The sequence below is a fragment of the Ochotona curzoniae genome, unplaced genomic scaffold (assembly GCF_017591425.1).
Source record: "Ochotona curzoniae isolate NIBS_2020 unplaced genomic scaffold, NIBS_Ocur_1.0 contig_883, whole genome shotgun sequence".
Taxonomy (NCBI): Eukaryota; Metazoa; Chordata; class Mammalia; order Lagomorpha; family Ochotonidae; genus Ochotona; species Ochotona curzoniae.
The window spans coordinates 51039503-51055516 of record NW_024466599.1 but is presented as its reverse complement, the minus strand read 5'-3'; the positions used below and the strand labels follow the sequence as shown (position 1 = coordinate 51055516).

At 51.9% G+C, this 16014-nt stretch overlaps 1 protein-coding gene across 3 annotated transcripts in view; it reads right to left on the bottom strand.

Moving 5' to 3' along the window:
• BCL2L11 (BCL2 like 11) overlaps positions 1-15013 on the bottom strand; it is a 44964-nt gene extending 29951 nt beyond the window's left edge. Inside the window, exons 1-3 of one of the 3 annotated variants that reach the window (XM_040993520.1) lie at positions 14781-15011; positions 12248-12387; positions 11996-12085 (exon numbers count right to left, since the gene is read on the bottom strand). In XM_040993520.1, the coding sequence (XP_040849454.1) occupies positions 11996-12085; positions 12248-12374 (217 nt within the window). In that variant the 5' untranslated portion in view covers positions 12375-12387; positions 14781-15011. Of the gene's footprint in view, positions 1-11995; positions 12388-14780 lie in introns of all 3 variants that reach the window. The other 2 variants (XM_040993519.1, XM_040993521.1) reach the window with 2 other exon arrangements.
• Between the last annotated feature and the right edge of the window lie 1001 nt (positions 15014-16014).

Genomic DNA, 16014 nt, shown 5'->3' with positions numbered 1-16014 from the left:
GGCCCCAACACCTTCACTGACAATGATGCTAGAAGCCACACCCACAGAGCCAGCACATGCTGGGGGTAGGAATAGGCACCTGCCTGTTCTCCCATCCTGGCTCCAGTAAATGCCAAGTCCCCAACTGACATGGAAGGAGAATCCAGGACTTAACATCACTATGGAAGAACACAGGGCTAGCTGGCTCCTAGCTCCTCCCCTGGTGCTGACAGGTGGAATTTTTGCATCCAGCCTACGGAAACCTGAAGATACAGGGCAACCCTCTGCTAATTCCCCTTCCTGGGTGTTGGCAGCAGTCACACACAGCAGAGCGGTGAGCTGGCGCCCTGTTATCTGAAGGAGCCATTAGCTCATGAGGAGGCTCATCTGGCAGGAGCAGGCAGGTGGCTCAGGGTGAAAGAACACAAGTAGGTGGACTCCACATTAAGCACAGCAGAAATCACAGGGAAGGAGGAAGAAAGCAGTGCACAGGAGGTCAGGTGGCCAAGAATCTCAGCAGGTGGACACAGCTGGGAGCAAGATGGAGTCCTGAAGATAGGCAAGTAGTAACACCGTACCCCAGGAGGGCCCTGGAGGAGTACCCCCAGCTCTGCCCAGATTCACAGATTCTAGGAGCTGAGCATGCCTCAAGAAGGATAAACCCAGAAGCTACTCCATGGCCTAGTGGTTCAAATCCTCACTTTGCAAGCACTGGGATCCCATATGTGTGCCAGTGTTGTGTCCCGGCTGCTCCACTTCACATCCAGCTCCCTGCTTGTACCTTGGGAAAGCAGCAGAGTGTGGCCCAAAGCCTTGGGACCCTGCACTCGTGTGCAAGACCCAGAAGAAGCTCCTGCTCCTGGCTTTGGATCAGCTCAGCTTTGGCTGTTGTGTCCAGTTGGGGAGTGAACCAGTGGATGGAAGGTCTTTGTCTTTCTTTTCTCTGTAAATCTGACTTTCCAATAAAAATAATCTTTAAAAAAAAGATAAATCCAAAGAAACCCAAGGCCAGAGAAGATACAGTTAAAAATTTGTAGAAACAAAGTCCCGAGAGCAGTGATGACATGTCCCTTACAGACAACCAATTCCCATCAGAGTATAGACTGCTTCTCTCAAATCATGGCGGCCAGAAAGAAGAGACACACTTTCCAAACACAGGGAGAAAGCTGCACGCTGCAGCCTCTCTCTGGTGTCAGGTCCCTTCTGGAATGGATTGGAAATAAAGAGCTAGGAGGAGTTTGTCGCTGGCAGAGCTGCTGCTGGAGAGTGGGAACAGGCAGAGCAGCGGGTGAACATACCCAGTGAACCCACAGTGTTGTAAGGCCCCCTGAATGGCTGAAGCCAAAACCACTGCACAAGCCAATCGGGACTCGACATGTGCATAGGTAAGTTAGCCCAACCATACAAGGAAAAGGGAGCTGGGCCAAGGGACCTCAAGAAAGCAACGTTCCCACAACACAGTTACCAAGTCATAAAATGCTGGCACCATTGACATTGATATGATAGTGCAAATACCAACAAATCAACTGGCAACAAATCCAGATGCAATCCTGAATAATATTCAAGAGAAATTTTTAAAAAGTACAGGAAGCATAACAAGATGGCCAGTTCGTGTAATTACCCTGTGAACTGTATAAACACACCATTTAAGAAAACTTTATGTCAATATATATTGTATAGAAAAAAAAAGCTATGGCTACAACATGCAAGCCTAGATGCAGAAAAGGAAAGGATAGATTTATTATATATGTATTAACACATCAATTTAAAAAATTTAGTTGTATCATCATCCGATACACTGCCTTTACAGCAACAACAAAAGGTCAGTGTAACACAGTGAATCTCACTGCGCAGACCCCAACAGCAGCACCCTGGGAGGCAACCTAAGAGAGACAAGACAGGAGAAACCGGCAAACCCACCCCTGACAGTCGGTGTCTGAACACCCTGTTCTCAGCTGACACCAGACACGATGCAGAGGAAATGAACAACACAACTCTCTCGTGAGATCTACTGACACACACGATTTCAATGCACACGCCCACCAGCAGCAGAATAAGCACACCATACCACATCTGAGCTGCCAAACAAACCTCAACAAATGCAAAAGAACTGAAATTGCGGCATCTGCTCTCTGACCACCATGGAATCCAACAAGAAAGCAGTAACAGGAAGGCAAGAGGACAACACTGGAACACCACGTTCTAAGGAGCCCAGGGCTCCACACGATCTCTCAAAGGAAACGACAAAGAAAAGCACACAACTTGGTGAAAACTCTGCATGCCTAAACATGGGGGCTGCGACATCAAGCACAACTGAAAAGGAAGCTTCCATCCCTGAATGCTTGCAACAGAGGAACACACACAAGACGCTATGTTAAAGTCCTAGCTCAAGAAACTGGAAAAGAACATAAAAATATGAGACAAGAGAGAAGTAAGACACAACGAAAACAGAAAATAGGAAAGCAACGGAATGCACACAGAGCTCCTACACAAAATTCCGTAAAGCTGATGAACTTCTAAAAGGCTCATAGGATGAAAAAGGACTCACATGAGCAATATCAGAAACAAAGCGGAGCCACAACAGACGCCCCTTCTATGTAAGGAGTAACAGGGAAGGTAACGGATATTATTTTTCATATCCATCAATTTAACAAGTTTGAAGGAATTCATCAATTCTTTGAAAATCACAAGCTACCAAGATTCAACGAAGGTCAAATAGACAGTGCTTAACTTGTAACCTTTCAGTCTGGATGGTTTTGCTACGGCATTCTACCAAGCACTCAAAGAACCAACACCAACTTTACACAACCTCTTCTGGGGAACAGAAGGAAGCTGTTGAGGCCAATGTTGAAATCTGACAGTCTTAAAAGGCAACAGTTACTTAGGCCCATGCACTGACAACAGAGTATCAGCGAACCCACTTAGCAGTGTCTGTGCAGTTACACACCACAAAAGCAGGGATCACCCAAGCGGTCTCATCAATGCCATGGTCAACAGGCTGACATAAGGAAAATCTCATCACCCTATCCACAGGTACAGAATAAAGATGTGATAAAATCTACCACCCACCTAACTCAGGGAGAACTCTCAGCAACGTAGGAACAAAGCACGGCTTCACCTTTTTTAAGAGCACTTAGACAATGCCCACAGCTGACACCATAGATAATGAAGGAAGGCAGAAAGTCTTTGCCGCAAGATGAACAAGGCACAAACACCTGCTTATACCATTTCCATTGGAGGTAGGTACTAGAAGTTCAACCCAGTGTGACAGGGTGAGAAAAAGAGACATCAGAAAGCTCCTTGTTTGTAGAGTTTATGACTACCTAGGTCTCCTGCAGAAATTAATGAATTCAGCAAGGCTGCACAAAACAAGATTAACGCACACACTCACACAGTATATACTTCTATATACTAAACTCTAAGGCAGAAATAAGAAAAGAAAGTGGCTCCTCCAGAGCCAGCATTGTGACACAGTGGTTAAAGCTGCCACCTGCATGCTGGCATCTTACATGGGTGCCAGTTCATGTCCTGGCTGATCCACTTCCAATGCAGTTCCTTGTTACTGGCCTAGAAGAAGGTGGTCTAAAAGTTTCAAACTCTGCCACCCACGTGAGGGGGACCCAGATGAAGTTCCTGATTCTTGCCCTTTTCCTGGCCCAGCCTTGACTCTTGCAACCATCTAGGGAGTAGACCAGCAAAGAGAAAATCTCTCTCTCTTTGTAACTTTGCCTGTCAAATGGATAAATAAGTCTTTAAAATAATACAATACTACCAAGATGGACCAGCTCTGTGGCACAGCTGGTAAGCTGCCACCTGCAATGCCACAGGCATGATGATATGAGACCTGACTATATCACTTCCAATCCAACCCCCAGCTAATACACCCGGGAAGCCAGTGAATGTGGCCCAAGTACCCGGTCCCTGATACACATATGGGAAACCTGGATGGAATTCCTGGTTCCTGGCTTATGAGAACTCAATCTCTCTTCCTGCCTTTCAAATAAATAAACTATATACCTAAACTATATATATATATTTTTTTCTTTTAAATACTGCTCCATGGTAAAGCAAATACTGATGTTCTTTGCTTTACCATGGGATCTTATCCCAGTAAACTCCCAGGAAGTTGAAAGTATTTTAAAATGCCTATAAATACACCTACATACACAAGACATCCTGGCTGAGCCACATGGCACCCTGGAGTGTCGGTCATTTCCCCAATGCTGGTGGGGCTGAGTGCGAGCTGTGGCTTTCACTGGCTAGCATCGTGAGAGGAGTGCACCCCCTAGGTGAGCTGTGGAAACATCAAAATCCCGCATTTAGAGTTTGGTTCCCATTGTACATGTGTCCATTTTTGCACCCTGGTAAAAGTTCAAAGATCACAAATTGGAATCTTCCGCACACTTTTGGTACAGAACAAAAATAACATCTGTACAACGTGCATGCCCCAAACGACCCAGCACTAACAAAGGAAAGCCAAGCAGGGCTGGATGGCTGCATGGAGACATGCACCTGTTCGTGGACCAGAAGGCTCAGCAGCATAAAGATGGCATCAAGTCGGCCCAACCAATCTACAGCTTTAAGGAAACTCCTATCAAAATCTCAGCAAGGGCTTTTGTGGGCACAGACAAGCTTATTTCAAAGTTTCCAAGACAAGGAACAGGACATGGGCTGAAAAGGTTTTGAATGCAAAGAATAAAGCCTGAGGAATCACTCTACTCCACAAATTAAGATTATGTGGTATGGCAGGGATTACAGGGGTCCAGGGAGCACAACAGGGAACTCGGCCACAGACCCTACAGCTGCAGAGTGAGTCTGGGGCACAAGCAAGGTAGAGGGAAAAAACCTTTTCAACAAACAGTGCTACATAACAGGCATCCACAATCAAAAATCAGGAAACACTGGTCTAAATGTCACAACTTGCACATTCGTGACCATGAATCACAAATCTAAATACAATACTTTGAATACTTTCAGGAGCAAATCTCTGGAACCCATGACCAGGTGAAAGCGTTCAGAGAGTTCACCCTGAAAGCATGATCCATCAAAGAAAAAATGAAGCCGTGGGACCTGATTAAAACTGAAAACACTGGGATACAGGCTTTTGCCCTGGCGGCTTAGACATCCGTGGTGCATAGTCATGGTGTCTGGGTTTGACACTGGCTCCAGTCCTGCTGCCAGCTTCTGATCATGTGGACCACAGAAGGCAGCGGTGATGGTGCGAGTGATGAAGTCGCTCTCATCCACAGAGCCCTGGGTTGTGTCCCAAGCTCACAGCTTCGTCCTGGTTCAGTCCCAGCTGCTGTGGGCATTTAGAGAGTGGGCTAGTGGACGGCAGCTATCCATCCTTCTCTCTCCCTGCTTCTCAACAAACAAATAAGCAAATAAACAAAATTGGATATTCTTGTTAAAACATTAAAAACTCTTGTTTTGTAAAATCATGTTAAAATGAGACTTCTTAACGACGAGGAATGAAGAGGGCAAAAAGATAAGCAACAGATTGGAAAGCAAATATTTGCAAATAAATCTGCTATCAACAGTCCAAGCCTTGAACCTAGAATATTCAAGGAGCTCCTGCAATTTAGCAATAAAAACAAAACCAAAAAAAAAAAATGGGTTAAAAATCTGGGACAGACATTGGAACAGTGATCAAGCCTTGGTTTAGGATACCATATCCTGGATCCGTATCCCAGATCAGAGCTCCTGGTTGAACTGCAGCTCCTCTGCTTTCAACAGAGCTACCTGCTGACACACATCCTGGGAGATAGCAGGTGACGGCTCAAATATTTGGGTCCCTGCCGCCCATGTGAGGGACTTGGATGAAGTTCTCTGGCTATTGGAGGTATCTGAGCAGTGAACCACAGGAGGCAAGATCTCTGTCTACCTCTCAAATAAAAATAATTGGGGAAAAAAAAAGTCTAGAAATGAGTCAAAGACAAGAGGAGCCACTTCACTGAGGGCACACACAGATGCAAATGAACCAGCCATGAGAGTGATGCAAATGGTAACTACAGTCAGACAGGCTCACACACCTGCCAGAACACTAAAATAAGAAACTGCTAACACCCAATGCTGGTGAGGATGTGGAGAAAGTGCACCTCTCCACATCACTGGTGGGAAGCTAAAATGGTCCAGACCTGCTGGGAACTGCTCAGATCCCACACTTGCACTTCAAAGCACCTGCTGCTGAAAAAGAAAAACTAATCTCACAAAAGTTTGGGCAGGATTTCCCAGCAGCCACTGCCCTTCCAGGAAGCTCTTACCCTCAACCATGAGCCTACGAGGCGAGGTGGGTGGGGAGGGAACCATGGGTGACGTGTGGTGCTGGCAGGGGGCCCAGCCTCTGTAGGAGCCTTGGTGTCCTTCATCTGTGGCTGGTTACACCATTTGTGTGGTAATCCTCCTGGGTAACACTAGTTAGCCAGCAAAAAAAGCCTCATACCCGTGTGCAAGCGCACACACACACACACACCCCTCAAATGGGTCTCACAGAAACCGCACTGAGCAAAATAAAGCTAGTTGTATTCATGAGGGCGCTTCTCAGCGGCTGAGATGGACATGTTTGGGACAGCCACATTCTGTATGGGAATAACTGGGTTTGAGGTCTGGCTCTGCTCTGGATTCTGGCTTCTCGCTATTTCTGGGAGGCAAGCAATGATGGTACAAGTTCATGGGTTGTTGTCACCCACATGGGGGGGACTGAACCCAAGTAATGAGCTCCCCGCTTTGGGCTACTACCAACCCTGGTCATTGCAAGCACTGGGAGAGGAAGCCAGCTGGAAGAGCAGTCTCTGCTGCTCAGAAAAATACATACATCAATAATTCTTAAAAAGAAAGGATCCTCTCTGTATCTTACAGAGGCGATACAAGCAAAAGCAATAGTGAGGAGTCACTACTCACCTTCCATGAGGAAAGCTACCTGTGCTAACACACAAGGGGAGGTCAAGATAAGATGCAGCGAGCTCAGCTGCAGGAACAAAGGTGGTGTCTGGAAGGCACTGCTCACCCAGGATTCAGAGAACTTCAGCCAAGAAGCCTGGACAGTGCACTGTTGGTTGATCAGAGAAATCAAAGGCAACATGCGCATGGCAAAGGCTGCTACCTCCTGACCTGTGCAAAGGGACATTGTGCCACCCGCCATGGGATGACTGAGCGTGGGGACCCGACACTCGGTGAAAGCAGCCGGCCACAGATGCACTAGGGCTACATGAGTCCAGCTGCAGAGTGCTAGTCTGTCCCCAGGGTCTGTGAAGAGGGGGACATGGGGACTGCTGTTCAACAGGCAGAGAGGAACCTTCAGTTTTTTGAGATGAGATTAGCTCTGGATGTGGAGGGCAGAGATGGTCACACAACCATGTGATGGTGCCCAACAGCACCGAGCTGCACATACTTTGCGTCCAAAAGGCGATCACCACAATCAAGAAAAGCCTGACTGAATCTATATATCTAAAATGTGAGTGTTAACACATGACCCACGTGACAATGAGGGAGACATGGCATGTTCCTGTCTTCTTTCAAAGCACTACACCTTTAAAATATTGTGTATGCTGCTGTGGATGGTGCATGTTGATTCTGACTGGTCTCACTTGGCAGGCACACGTGTGCAAGCGCGCACACACACACACACACACACACACACACACACACACAGCTTCCCTGAGCTGGACCTGTCCTACCACTCCTGCCTAACATACTTAACAACTGGATCCAATGATTAAAGGCATTGAGGGGGGCTAGGCAGGGGACAGTTCTATCTTCTCTGACCCCCATTAAACAACTGCTCCGCAAATGCCAAACGGCAGAACCCCAAGGGTTTACAACAGCCCCTGTGCCTCTCCACTCTGCATAGCGCTCCCAAGATCCTACAGGACCTTGAACCTCCCATAGGGCAACCACAGAAACCACAGACCAAAGGAGGGCTCAGACCTGGCCCCACTACCAGGGAGGCTATACAGGGTGCTGGGCGGCATGAAAGGTCACTAACTCCCACCCTCAAATCCCACTGCACCATTGAGCAAGTCAGTTTAAGGAACTGACAGGGGCAGGCTGTGGCACAGCTACGTGCAACACCAGCATCTCCTGTGAGTACCCATATGAACGCTGGCAGCTCTACCTTCAATCCAGCTCCCTGGTGATATGCCCAGCAAAGGCAGCTTAAGATGGTTTGAGTGTCTGGGCCCTTGTACCCACATGGGAGAACCAGAAAAAACTCCTGGCTCAGCTCTGGCAGCCAGAGAATGGAAGATCTCTCTCTCTCTAACTCAAACAAATAAATACATCTTTAAAAAATAATTTAAAAAATAGAAGACACTTACTATGATCAAGAGCCTTCCATAGCCTGGCCTTTGTCAAGTCTGACTTCCAGACATGCTGACCACACTTTGGGGTTGACCAGGGCCTGTCTTAAAGACACACACAGCGTCAAAACTCTCCCGAGGAAAGGCATCAGCAAGCCGCCCCATGCGGGCGATTCTCATAAAAATAATCAGTGTCACTGAGAGATTGTTTGTCAGGTTAATCCTCCCAGAGGGAGTGGAGACTAAAAACTGGGGGAAAGTTTTGCCAAAGCTCCAAGACCACTTATCTACCCACAGAACGAATACAACAGCCTTTCTAACAGCTTTCAGAAAATGTTTTCTGTTTTCACAACATTCTCAGAAAATGTTTTCAGAAAAACAGTCTTTCAGGAAAAAATGAAACATTGGAAGACGGCATGAGGACACTGCTATGCAAGCACCCATCTGGCGAGTTAGGCACTCTCAGAACAAAGGCAGCAGGAACTTGCTGTCCTCCACCCCAAGCTTTCTTGGTGCAGGAAGGAGCCCCTGGCAAAGGGGAAACCTCACTCTAACCTCACACTGGGGTCCAGGGGCTCCCACCAGCCATAAAGACTCCTTTGTGGAAACCATAGTTGGCAATAAACTATCAAAAGCTTCATTGAAGATCTCAATGGATATGGTTGAGTCAGGAATAGTGCACAAGGACAGAAAGATAAGAGAACCACTTATCACACTGCATAAAGGGGCTTTGGGCACTTGAGCTAAGTGTATTGAGAGCCAGGAAAAAAAAGTGACAGAGTACAAAACCACCAAGTTTACTCTCTGCTTTAATAAACTCCCTGCATTTAATTCAGTCCTCTCTTCCACTAGTAATTACTCCACACGCACACACTCAACTCATCCTCTCCCCAAGTACAGCTCGTAAGAATGCTACACTGGAAATGACCTTGGTATATCAAGCAAGCAAACGCCTTATAACTGATGATGTAATCCTATGTGTTAAACTTAGTTATCACATCAGTCTGCTGACAGGTGCTTCACGCTACACAAGAACATCTCAGGACATACTGCTATAGCTTCACAAATACAATTGCTAAAGAACGTGATCTTATAGGCTTGTCACTTCAAGCAGGTGCTTTCCTTTCAACAAGCTTGCTAAACAGTCTTTATCCCACAAAACTAGAGTACTCACGCCTGTCTCTGGATGACAAAGTGCACGAGGGGTGGGTGTCTGACATACAGCCACTTGGGATGCCTGCCACCCATGTCCAAAGGTTCGAGTCCTGGCTCCAATCCTAACACCTGCTTCCTGCTAATGTACAGGTGATGGCACCAGTAGCTGGGTCTCTGCCACCCACATGTGAGATCTGGACTGAGCCTCCAGCTTTAGCACGGCCCTGTCTGGTCCCAACTGCTGGCAGGCAGCTGGGGAGGGAGCCAGCAGAGGGGAGCTCTCCGTCTCTATGCCTTTCACATAAGCAAGCATGTGAACTCCATGATCACTCCTTTAGCAAGGAGGAAGCCGCAGCTTCTACAAAGTACCCACCACGTGCAGACTGCCGCACAGGCCTGCTGTGTAGACTGCAACAGCTTCCAAAGGGTTCTCATACCACACAGGCTCTCAAATACACAAATACACAAAAGCCCTCCCAACTTAGTAAGCGAGGGCCTTGGGCTGGAAGTACATGCTTCCCTTAGTGGCTAAGAGGCACCTATTCCCATCTGAGAGCCTGGGTCTGATGTCCGGCTCCTGACCCAGCTTCCTTCTGATGCAAATCCTGGGAGGCAGCGATGACAGTCCAAATGACATGGAAGACCTTGACCATGTTCCTGGCTCCTGCCTTTGGCCTTGGTCAGCCTTGGCCATTGCAGGCACATGGGTAGTAAACCACAGACTGGGTGGGCTGCATTTCAAATAACAATATCTATCTATCTCTAATTAATCTATCCATCTATCTTCAAAAAGAGCACTGTAGGTAGGTTCACAATACACTAGACTGCTTGTGCAAGTAGAATGGCTGGAAGCACCAAGAACTTTGAAAATCAAAATGGGTTGGGAGTAGTAGAAATGGTCTAACTAAAATCAATCATGATACCAAAACTTTTCTCAGTACTCAAGAGAAGCTGCCCAGCCAACGTGTGCAGTTATTGGCAGTTCCACCAGTTCTGCCTGTTATCTCCCCAGTACGCTCAACCCCTGACAAGCAACAAACAAACCCTCCCGAGCTTCTTCCCATCTCTGTATTAAACCAGGGAAAGGCTCGCCCCATCTGCTCTCCCCCTGTGAAGGGACTGAAGGCAGAGTAGAAGCCTGCCGCCAAGCCCAACACTAGTCACTGTGTTCCAGCATTCAGGTGAGACAACTTTGCTTTCCTTGGTCTCTGTCTTGAGTAGTTCTATCCTGGACTTCCTAATCAACAGCACTACCAACTTCTAGTTCAACTACGCAGGGCTGGCTAATCGGTTATCGACTGCATGATTTTTGGTGACCCCCAACCAAGAGACAAATCTTGTCCATCAGAATGAACAGCGAGCTGAGCCTCCCCTAGGTTACAACTGTTCAAAGTCACTCCCACAGGCTCAAGGTCAAGACGAGAGGTGCTTCGGCCTCACTTGGACAAGGTTTGCCAAGATCTAAATTAGCTCCTGATGCTTCAGGGTCAGCATCTCTGGCAGCAAAACCGCATTCCCCGATTACCTTGCCAACACTCCAAGACCACACACCTCCACGGCCAGCATCGGGGCAGAACCAAGGAAAGGGCACACACTTGCAAACCCGCCATGCCCTCTGCCAGCTTCAGACTCTTCGCTGACCCGACCTCTCTCTCTGAGCACCCCATTCACTACCCCAGGTTCTAAGCCTCACACTATCTTTAACCCCTGAAATAAAAACTTACGCACCCTCATGAGTACCAAACCCAACCCTCTCAAAGCTCTAGACCCAGAGCGGCACCCGAACAGAAAACAAACCATTTTCATAGTTTTAGGTTGGTACTGCAAATGTAAATTAGTTTCCTCTTTTAAAATGTTGCTTTTGAAAAATGATCGACTGGTGGCACCTCCTTCCTAAGCCAGCTCCTGTAATGATCAGGTCCGTAGCAGGCAGGCCACCACTCACAGGCAAAGTGTGGTGGTTAACAGGTCATTTGTAACTCTTTAGTTGCATGAGGCAACGGTTGCTCCAAGCTTCATACTCTGAAAGTGAGTGCCTGAACCTCAACTCATTATAATACACAGTAGCAGAAAAAAGTGTGGGCTTTGGCATTTTCCTTGACATATTCTCCATTTCCATCAAAACATAAAAGAAATCAGTTAAAAGAATCTGTCACAGTCAAATGCTGCTACACCCAGCGGGCACTGGGCAGACCAGTTAACCCGGGTTGGGATGCTCAGATCAGAGTGCTGGGGTCAAATCCTAGCATTGCCTCCCATTCCAGCTTCTTGCTAACGCACCTGCTTGGTGGCAGCACGGAATGGCTCAACCACTTAGGTTCCTGTCACCCATGCGAGAGACTTCAATTCTTAAGTTTCTGGTTCCTGACTTACTTTGGCCTGATGCAGGCCAGGCTGTTGTGAGCTCCTGGGGGGTGGTGGGGAGGGGAGTGTGTCAGCAGAGGGAAGATCTCTGTCTTTCAAAAAAAAAAAATTCATTTAAAATAAAGGCCACACCACACAGCCTTGACATAGATAATTCTAACAACCACACACCAACTTCCTCCTGCCCGGGCATTGCTTACCCATTGCACTGAGATAGTGGTTGAACGCCTGGCAAGGAGGGCTTGGTGTTTGTGTTGATTTGTCACAACTCATGGGTGCCGGGCTCCTGTCTGTGTCAAAAGAGAAATAGCCACTGGAGGATCGAGACAGCAGCGAGGATCTTCTCATAAAGATGAAAAGCGGGGACCTGGTAGCAAACGGGCTGGGGCTGGCCGCTGGCGCCAGCGGGCCCTGCGGGCTGCCGTGTGAACACCGGTCACCTTCCGGATTACCTTCTGGTTCTGACTGCAGGGAGCTAGGGGCCCCGGGTCGGAGCTGATGGCGTGGCGTCTCAGAGGGCTGCAACTGTCCCCCTTCTCGGTCACACTCAGAACATACATCGGAAGGTTGCTTTGCCATTTGGTCTTTTTTTCTGCAAATAATAATAAAAGGCTCCAATTATTTTTAGCAAAAATCATAGATATAATAACTTTCATCTTCCTCATTCAAAGTTATTCTAAGTTTAAGTATTTTCAAATTAGATCCTAGAGAAGGAAAAAAAAAAGTACCAGGGGTATCAAACCTCCGATCATCCGGAGGATGAGAGAGAGACTCAGTGCCCAACCACCAAACCCAGCATCGGCGACAGTCCATCGCTTGCTCCCGGCGCGCACAGCGGCCACCTGTCTGAAGTCAGCCCTGCCTGGGCTCCTTGCAGCAGACAACCCAAACTCCCAGCGGGCTCCCCAAGTGGGCTCTGGTTTCCCGGGATCAGACGTCGCTGCAGCCCGGGGGCGGGCGCAAATGCAGCAGCGAGTGCAGGCGGCTGGCCGCCTTCCCTGCTCCGGCCCCATTGTTCGCCGAAAATGCTGAGGGCAGCAAGTCTGGAGAAGCTTTGGCAGCGGCCGTCAGTCGTAGTAAGTGCGTCACAATAGAGTTTGTAACTCGGAGCGCGGCTCGGCCGGGCTCCGGCGCTCTGCGGCCGCGGTGCCTTCCCGCTGCCCGCACCGAATCGGAGAGAACTTCTCCGGCTGCGCGGCCGTCCTGCAAGGCGCGCGTCTCGGATCGGACACCCCCACCCCCGTCACCACCGCTTCCCCGCCCGGCGCCGTCCCCCGCACCCGCGTCAAAAGTTGCACAGCTCTCTCGGCAAACCAGGCAAGCAAGACCCCTCCAACTCTAAAAGCAGGCACACGAAACTCACGTCCGCCCCTTCCCTTCCGAGCGTGGCGTCCGTGGCCGGGCCCCGCGGCGTCCGGCCCGCGCCCTTCGCCGACTCGGCGCCCCCTGACCGTCCACGCCAAGGCAGTGCTGGAGACAAAGCCCGGGACTCGGGTTCAGAGCCGCCGGGGCAGTGCAGAGCTTGCAGCGCCTTCCCGCCCGCCCGCCGCCGCCGCTGCGCTCCACCGGGTAGCCGAAGGCTCCGCGCGCCGAGCCTCCAGCCCGCGCCGCGCCTCCAGCCCGCGCAGCCCCGGCCGCCGCCGCCGGGAACATCCTCCGCCTCCTCCCGCTCCTCCCCTCGCGCACTGCGCCCGCCGCCGCCGGCACCGCCGACCTCCCCGGCGCCATAGCCAATCGGCAGCGGCGACGGAGGCGGCGCCTACGGGTCAGGCCGCCAAAGGCGAGGCGATTGTTGACAAACTCGCGTCCTGCTGCAGCTCCGGCAGCCGTGGCGGTAGCGGCGGGGACAGCCTCGGTGGAGGCTTCGCGGGCTCGGCTATGCCGGCCTCCCTGCCCCGTCCCGCCCTCGTGCCCGGTCGGACACCGCGCGCGCGCCTCCATAGCTCCCGCTGCCCACCCCCACCGCTGCTAGTCACCTGAAAACAAAGCAGGACCGACAGGGCCGCCCTCACACCCCGTGCCCTGCCATCCGGCCTTGGTTAAGGCCAATCGGAGTGAGGACCTCAACGATCGCCCGGCCGCAGCTCTCCCTCTCCAACAACTTCCTTCCCTCCGCTCCGCTGCGCAGCGGATCAGCACAAATTCAGAGCGGCCACAGGCGAGCACACCCATGTCCCTGACCCTCCGCGCCTGACAAGTTCTCAGCCAGCGGCGCCCTCCGTAGGAGTAACAACCTGGAGCTCACGGCGCCTCCAGCCTGTCTGTACCGCGAACAGGTTTAGCTGCGCTTGTCCAGGCGCAGACTGCCAAGACAGCCCCGGACCAATGCACCGGGCATATAGGCTAGCTGGGACTTAAAGCTCCGGGGGTAAAGGGGCCCCCGTCGGTCGCTCACTGTCCGTGAACCGTGCAGCTAAGCACCGTAGGCAGGGCGTCCACAGACCGAGAGAGACTCCTAAGTGTGCCCGATAAGACGAAACTCTGCAACTGCTACGAAACCTTGGCGTGAAGGAGCAAAAGGAAAAACCCGCTTCCCACCGCAGTCTCCAAACGCCTCGGCAACCGGCCGCACGCACAAGGAAACCCAGTGCCACTTGACCGCAGGCCACGTATCGGGTCGGGCAGCGAGACTTGCAGGCTGGGCGTGCAGGCTGGTATCGGTGGAGTGGACCCCGGTTCCCGGGCTGGCGCCCGGAGTACCCGTTGCCTCTCCCGTCCGGTCCTGAGACGCGCGCACCGCACCCCCGTCCCTAGGCGCACTTTGGACAAGTGCCTGCAGTTTCCGCGCCGACGACCCTTCCCCAAAGCCGGCCTGCCTGGGAAGAAACAGGATCATCACCAATCGCCGCCTCTTGCCCCGCGCTGAGCGGAATGGTTACGCTCGTCTCTGCCCGCACGTGAGCGGGCAGTGGGTGGGAACGCGCCAGCTCCAGCGCCTGTCTTCCATCCGTTCCCGGCCCGCTTCCCCGGGATTCGGGTATTTACCTTGCGTTTCTCAGTTCGAGAATTAGAGTCAGACATTGGGGGGAGGTGGGTCAAGGGAAAGGCGCCGAGGCTGCGGCGACGGGATCGGGACGATGCAGGCAGTCCGAAGAGGTGTTAGCCGCAAAAATGGGGCAGGGCCGGCAGGGTGGGTTAACGATCCGGTGGCGGCGGCTACGACAACGGTGTTGGAAGGCGGCGCTCCGACGAGGCTCTGACCCAGCGGCGGTGCGGAGCGAAGTGAAACCAGCACGGCCCTGCAGCCCGACTCAGGCTCGCAGCACCGCGCCCGTGCCCAATCACCGCGGGCCCCACCCCCGCCAGGGCCCGCCCCCGCGCACCGGCCCGCCCCGAGGCGCCGGGGCGCGTGCAGGTTCCCACAGGTAAAGGCGGGGGAGGGCCCTGCGGGTGTCCCCGCCGCGCGCGCCTGGGGTCCCGGCGTGTGGAGCGGGGCGACTTGGCAGCCGAGGCCGAAGGGGGGCGGGGAGGAGGGCGCGCTCAACCCCCACCGCCCCTGGGTAACAGTGCCTCCCCGGAGCCGGGGTCGGCCTAGCCAATCAAGGGGGTGCCCTGGGCATAGCGGCGAGCCCAGCCCTGTCTCGGCTGCCCGAGTCCTTTTCTGGACTCGGGAGGCGCCCTTGGCTGAGTGTCTCGGCTGCCCGCAGTGGGCGGGAAAGGGCTCTGGGATGGTGCTAGAGGAGAACGCGCGGGTGCGTGCCAGGCGGGCGATCCGCTTCTGAGCACTACGGGCACGGAGGGTCCAAGCCGCCGGACTGCGGGCTGCTCTGACTCCTGCGCTCGGCCAGGACCCCGCTGGAGCTCCCCCTCGCACCTCAGCTCTCCATTGATCACACTAAGATCCGGAACCCGTGGTGGGAGCGGGGAGGGAGTCCAGAAAAGGGCCCGGGTTTGGGGGTAACCTCCGGGGTTGTGGGTAACTTCCTGGGGCGGTGGGAAGGTCTTCTCCAAAGCCCAGGGTGCGGGGCGGCACAAGTGTGCGGAGTGGAGCAAAATAGGGAAATGAAAAAATAACTCGAAAATAAATCATTTTAAGAAAAAAGATACCGAGGGAGGGGGGTCGCCGCCTTCAGCTATGGTGAAGAAGGTGCCTGCGGCTCGCTTGGGACCCCCGAAATTTGCTGCGCCCACAGAGAATTGCCTGGGGAGCCGAACAGCAAGAAGGCGGCGGAGTTTGGGCGGCGCAGGGAGAAGCGAAAGGAGGCGCGACACCTGCCCC